Raw genomic sequence first — 7,218 nt, forward strand, 5'->3', positions numbered from 1 at the left:
CGAAAAAAAAAAAAACTCGAAAAAAAGAAAGAAAACACTGAGAGACAAAAGGAAAGACGAGCGCTACACTCACAGCTGTTTATACCGAAAAACAGAGCATCCCATATATACACAAATATACACATGCGCAAACACATAAAACAGGCAAAGGATGTCAGTCAGCTGAAGGCATTGTTATAAATTTTAAATGCTTAGCAATCTGAATTCTGAATCATAAAGCGTAACAGAAGTTTGACTCACGCAAGCTAGACCAGTGGTTTAGATATGGAAGGCCTCTATCAGTTCACGTGCGGTTTTGTTCTTGCTTCGGCCTAGGATGCTGACATTAAAAAACAATGGTTCACAGTCGGGACAAGACCTGCAGTGCACAGAAAGGTGCACAGTCATATCCTTCTTTAAAATATTTGCATGCTCTCTCACTCGGTCGTTGACGCAACGCCCAGCTTGCCCAATGTAGCACTTTCCACAGCTGAACAGAATCAGGTAAACCACTCTAATGGAGGAATGTATGTAACGCTTAACGTGCTGTACCGTACGCTCGTTCGTAGCGCTACCCGTGATTCGGGGACAGAGACGGGCCAGCTTGTTCGGGGTGGAGAAGACCACGGGCACTCCATACCTGTTCACCACTTTCTTGAGGTTGTGGCTAGCCCTGTAAAGGCGTCTGCTTTTTAATGTTAGGATCCTGTTAGTAAGTTATTATTATCCTGTTAGTAAGATGTTAATAAGCTTCGGCTTACTGACATCCTTTGCTTGTTTTATGTGTTTGCGCATGTGTGTATTTATGTATGTATGGGATGCTTCGTTTTTCGGAATAAACAGTTGTAAGTGTAGCGTCCATCTTTCCTTTCGCCTCTCACTGTTTTCTTTTTTCTTTTTTCAAGTTTCTTGTGCTAGAAAAAAGCATCATGTTATGCAAATAGTAATCGATGTGGACTCTAAATACCATTCCAGAAACCTCACAATGCTTGTTTCGTGCCAAGAAAAGACATAACTTATGAGAAAATATCATCTGACGGGTCCAAATACCTTCTTCAAAATTCAAATCTTCTGCCATCTAACTGGGGGGAGTGGTGACTTTGCTTACACCATCACTACCCTTTGCTGCCGTCGGTGAGTAAAACGGTGCCTGACAGACGGCAGCACCGAGCCAAGACAGAGTGGTGGATTAACCGCTGCAGCTGCATTTTGGTCAAGTGGCGTAGACCAGTCGGGCATTCTGCGACATAACATGGAAGTTGAATTCTCAGCTACTTGCTGTGTGTGCGAGTTTCGCGAGCCAGCAAAACCAGTGCAGCACTGCGCGATAACGAAACTGCTGAAACATGAAAGCGTAGACGGCGCAGTGCCGAGCGAAAATGAAACCTTTCGACCGCCCGCATCGTTGTCAAGGGTAGTTTCAATAAGTTCTTTTTTCTAAAAATGAAATAGAACTGGACAAGTAGCATTTTATTTCATCTTATACAAGGATGCTTTCTGCAATGAGTGGTTAAGTACTAGTGACAAGATTTAACTGAGGAGTGCTTTTATCTTCGGGCAAGTGCTTGAATTTCCCGAGTGAGTCTCTAATCATGTCCTGCATTTACCTCAGTTTCCTGATTATGAAGTTTCTGTTCACGATAATATTGACGCCTTAGAGATTCTCAAGCACTAATCTGTCACTTTAGCTTGACTTAATTTTTGCCTTTAGTGTCCCTTTAATGCAGGAGGCCATGTAAAGGTGTTACTCTTCCAGTGTTTTGACCCAATGTTGCCAACTTGCAAAGCACTTGACAAAAGCGAAATACCTGCGGTTCACTTCTATATATCTTGTATTACCATGGGCTTGCCAGTCTACTGGTTCACAAATGCTTCTAGATTTGTGTGCCTCTGTTTTCACTCTGCTTGTCCAGGGTTTTCGTGTTGCTAGTTTGTTAGGATTGTGCAACACTTAAAGCCAACCTTTACCCACTGCAAAAATGCAAATGAAGAATTTTTGGTGTGTCCTTTGTTATGCATCTTTCCGTGGATGGCTAGGCAGTTATATCAGTGTTTGTATGTATGTTATCTTCTGTAGACATTTAGATCTAAAACGCGTACTAATGCCATGCCAGCTTGTGTAGTTCAGATGCGTGCATTGTGTTGCATGTGTATTTTTTTGTTTCCATCTTTTATTTTTCTCTAGATATTTTATTCTCTATATCCTGAAGTGAAAAGGAGTAGTCGTCACCATTATAAGGTGATTACATCTTCTTTGATATATTCATTTCAATAAAGACAGTATACTTAGCCATAGGCTTTGACTATGAAGAAGCTCCAGGGCCCAAGCCCCCTCCCTAAAGTCTCATTACTGGAGTTTTGTTACCCGCATCATTTGAGGTCCCTTTTGAGTTGCCTCTACCTTTTCACTTGTGCTGCAGTGACCATAGGATGGTAAGAACTCGAATTAGCCTAGACTTGAGGAGGGAACGGAAGAAACTGGTACATAAGAAGCCGATCAATGAGTTAGCGATAACTGGGAAAATAGAGGAATTCCGGATCGAGCTACAGAACAGGTATTCGGTTTAGCTCAGGAAGAGGACCTTAGTGTTGAAGTTATGAACGACAGTCTTATGGGCATCATTAAGGAGTGTGCAATAGCAGTCGGTGGTAACTCCGTTAGACAGGATGCCAGTAAACTATAGCAGGAGACGAAAGATCTGATCAAGAAATGCCAATATATGAAAGCCTCTAACCCTACAGCTAGAATAGAACTGGCAGAACTTTCCAAGTTAATCAACAAGCGTAAGACAGCTGACATAAGGAAGGATAATATGGATAGAATTGAACATGCTCTGTGGAACGGAGGAAGCCTAAAAGCAGTGAAGAAGAAACTAGGTATAGGCAAGAATCGGATGTATACGCTAAGAGACAAAGCCGGCAATATCGTTACTAATGCGGATGAGATAGTTCAAGCGGCAGAGTAGTTCTGTAGAGATTTGTACAGTACCAGTGGTACCCACGCTGATAATGGAAGAGAGAATAGTCTAGAGGAATTTGAAATCTCACATGTAACGCCGGAAGAAGTAAAGAAAGCCTTGGGTACTATGCAAAAGGGGAAGGCAGCTGGGGAGGATCAGGTAACAGCAGATTCGTTGAAGGATGGTGGGCAGATTGTTCTAGAAAAACTGGGCCACCCTCTATACGCAATGCCTCATGACTTCGAGCGTACCGAAATCTTGCAAGAATGCTAACATAATCCTAATTCATAAGAAAGGGGACGCCAAAGACTTGAAAAATTATAGACCGATCAGCTTACTGTCCGTACCTACAAAGTATTTACTAAGGTAATCGCAAATAGAATCAGGAACACCTTAGACTTCTGTCAACCAAAGGACCAGGCAGGATTCTGTAAAGGCTACTCAACAATAGACCATATTCACACTATCAATCAGGTGATAGAGAAATGTGCGGAATATAACCAACCCTTATATATAGCTCTCATTGGTTACGAGAAAGCGTTTCATTCATTCGAAACCTCAGCAGTCATGGAGGCATTATGGAATCAGGGTGTAGACGAGCTGTTTGTAAAGATACTGAAAGACATCTATAGGGGCTCCACAGCCACCGTAGTCCTCCATAAAGAGAGCACCAAAATCCCAATAAAGAAAGGCATCAGGCAGGGAGATACGATCTCTCCAATGCTATTCAAAGCGTGTTTACAGGAGGTATTCAGAGACCTGGATTTAGAAGAATTGGGGATAAGAGTTTATGGAGAATACCTTAGTAACTTGCGATTCGCTGATGATATTGCCTTGCTTAGTAACTCAGGGGACCAATTGCAATGCATGCTCACTGACCTGGAGAGGCAAAGCAGAAGAGTGGGTCTAAAAATTAATCTGCGGAAAACTACAGTAATGTTTAACAGTCTCGGACGGGAACAGCAGTTTACGATAGGTAGTGAGGCACTGGAAGTGGTAAGGGAATACATCTGCTTAGGGCAGGTAGTGACCGCGAATCTGGATCAAGAGTCTAAAATAATCAGAAGAATAAGAATGGGCTGGGACGCGTTTGGCAGGCATGCTCAGATCATGAACAGCAGGTTGCCATTATCCCTCAAGAGAAAAGTGTACAACAGCTGTGTCTTACCAGTACTCACGTACGGGGCAGAAACCAGGAGGCTTATGAAAAGGGTTCTACTTAAAATTGAGGACTTAAATTGAAGTCATAGTTTCGCTTTATTTCTGCGAATCTGGACAATAGGAGTACAAGGGCATTAAAAGTACCAGCGGTAGCTACCTCATCAATATTTTTTCTCTTCAACATTGTTTTTTAAATTTCCACTGTGAACATCATGCACAGACGCAATATATTTAAATACATACACAGGACAAACTTTATTGTATTTTTAAAGAGAAAAAGGTAGCCAACTAACAATTATTTTTAATGGTATGGGTAGCCTATGCCTGGAGAATGAATATGTTGCTGTGCATTCATCTCGCTTCAAATTGCTTTGAGTGCTTTCTGATCCTGAAAAAACCTGCAGACTTCAGTGACCCCCTTCTGCAGAGTCTTTTATTAACGGCATGTGGCGTGCACCTGAGTGTATATGTGTCTCAGCATTGCTTTTCTTTCCAGTAGGCAATGCTAATGACTCATAAAAAAGTAATAATAATATAGGGTTTGAAAAACTCGTCAAGCCCCCCCCCCCCCCCCCCCTCATCCTCGGATGGTGCGTATATATATGTATGATTTGGAAAACTGGTCAAGCCCTCCTCCCCATTCCCTGGAAAAATGAAGACTTTCCGGCTATGTACTCTGCCATTCTAAAATAATTTAGGGTGCCCAGGCTGTGTGGACATGGATAAAACTGTGATTGTGGTAGATAGAGAGGGGGTGGTGTTGTGGGTCAAAAGGGTTGCACATGACGTCACAGATGGCACTGTTAATGCACAGCGACTTGTCCCATTCTGCAGTGGTAAACTGCCCCAATTGCATACATAATCTTGGGGATCCTCGTCCCCCATTTCTCTGTTGTGCAGGCATCGCATGTGCGGCAAGCGAGTGGTGTGGGTGCCCGGCTGTGACCATGCGGGGATCGCCACCCAGATGGTGGTGGAGAAGAAGATCTGGGCTGACCAGGGGCTCACACGACAGCAACTGGGACGTCAGCCATTCCTAGAGGCAGCTCACGCATGGAAGAAACAGTTGAGTCACAGGTCCCTTTGTGGTCTCCTGATCGCTCGACTTTCTGGTATTCCAGATGCCTGATAAACTAAATTTTTTTGGCACAACAACCGTGTTGACTGCAGTGCACCACGTGCATGTTTTGTAAAGCTTAACTTGTTGCTGAAGAGAATAAAATGGTGTCTATTGTCGAATAAAAATTGTCAATGTTTTGTGATCTTCACACAATGTTTTAATAGCCTTAAGGAATCCCATAGTGTTACCAACAGGCCAGAGGTTTCTCTCCTAGAAGAAGTTGGAGGCAAAATGTTGTGCTAAATTTATGTAATTCATTGAAAATAAGGCTAATGTCTCTCTCATTTGCTGATTGACCTTAGTGTAGTCCCTTATGTCTTAGCAATATTCTGGGAGAGTATGTGAAGAGCTGTGTTTATTGCATAACAAGTATGTATAGTTGTTAATATATTTGAAACATTGGAATGGAGTGCTGTGAAAATTGTCAAATAATAAATATACTTTTCCAATAATCTGCACTGATGTAGGAAGGATTGACAAGTGGATTCAAAATAACGACTTTATTATTTTTCTTAATCTCGAATTGGTAATCTGGGTATATAAAGCCTTGGTAGTGTAATTACAAAGCTTTTGAATTCAGCAACCTCTTTAATATACGGAGAACTATTCTATTCTATTGGCATTATTTTTTGCTTTGTGTTCAAAGACCTCTGTCCAGTCACTCCTGCAAATCAGCATTTGATTTCATTGCTGTGAAACAGCTTGCATGCGTTTAATATAAACCAAAATTGATTGACCTTCGTGGTTTGAAAGGTTGGGCAATACAGTAGAACTTTGTTGATACGTTTTGCATTGTGTACATTTTCTTGGCACATTCGCAATCGAGAAGGGAAAAAGAAAGGAAAAAGAAAGACCCAGTAGAGTTACGCTCATTTTTGACCTGTTCATACGTTTCTAGACATGATTTTTTGGCACCAACATTCAGTGTGTCATCAAACTGCGATCGTATGATTCGTTTTCCGACCGCTAGGTCCCATTTAAACAAGAAAATGCACGAGGTGCGCGTGATTAGAAACCGTATATAGCTGCCTGCTGCGGCAGCTTCACCGCAATACTTACCCGCCCGTTTCACGTGAAAACGCCACTGCACACTCAGTTTCTCGTTTCGGTACCAGCAAACCTTCTCCAGGGTCGTCGCACGCGGCATGTACACCGATCGCCGCCAGTCCTGTTGCGGTGAGCATCTTCGCCCATCTTTATCACAGCGCGTGGCGCTGCTGGAAGCATGGCGCACGTGTTTAATCGGCGGTAACCGAAACATGGCACCATTTCTTGCTGCAAGCTGCGATAGTATACACTTTCCAACCGTTAGATCCCACGTGAACAAGAAAACGCGCGAGGCTTGCGCGATTGAGAACGGTATATAGAGCCCGTCTCACGTGAAAACGACGGCGTGCACAGTCTCCTATTCTGGTTCAGTCGAGCCCGCTTATAACTAACCTGAGCGTTACGCGGTGTCTGTTCGTTATACCCTGAAGTACGTAGTAAGTGGACAACAGCTTAAAGAGAAAAAAATAAAGTGGCTAGTAAATACACAAAATTTATTTATTTGCAAAGAAGTTTGCGATGCTCACCTGTTTCTGCAGTGCAGATTCGATGAGGACGGTCTCCAGTTTATTTAAAGCAAAAGCGTGCTCCTCGCCGAGGTCCTTGGCATAAACAAGTTGCCTGAGCCTCTCTGTGTAGCCCATTGCTACAGGCACGCTTATGGGTGCTGGATCCAAATTTTCATCGTCGTCCAATTCCCCCCACCATTTTGCTCCCCGCGTGCACTTCGCAAGCGATGCCTTCTTCCGTGCACTGTTCCGCAATATCAGCGTCTTCATCAGCAGAAATAAAGTCATCCCAACCAGTGTTGTAGGCCCCCATGTTGGAGTCGACGACGCACTGCCACAAATCGCCGCCGGGCTGATCCTCTTCGGAAGCATCAGGCTCGGCATCAGGCACTGTGTGAATGAAGCTGGCCTTGCAGAAACGATTTTGCATGCAAGCGGCGGT

The 7,218-nt window shown here is 43.3% G+C and overlaps 1 protein-coding gene across 1 annotated transcript in view; it reads left to right on the forward strand.

Annotated features, from left to right (window-relative positions):
- Positions 1 to 5,244, forward strand: part of LOC139053563 (valine--tRNA ligase-like) — a 50,185-nt gene extending 44,941 nt beyond the window's left edge. The window contains exon 5 of the mRNA XM_070530493.1: positions 5,001 to 5,244. Coding sequence (XP_070386594.1) covers positions 5,001 to 5,229 — 229 coding nt within the window. The 3' untranslated portion in view covers positions 5,230 to 5,244. The remainder of the gene's footprint in view (positions 1 to 5,000) is intronic.
- Positions 5,245 to 7,218: the final 1,974 nt, after the last annotated feature.

Source organism: Dermacentor albipictus, unplaced genomic scaffold (assembly GCF_038994185.2).
Source record: "Dermacentor albipictus isolate Rhodes 1998 colony unplaced genomic scaffold, USDA_Dalb.pri_finalv2 scaffold_152, whole genome shotgun sequence".
NCBI lineage: Eukaryota > Metazoa > Arthropoda > Arachnida > Ixodida > Ixodidae > Dermacentor > Dermacentor albipictus.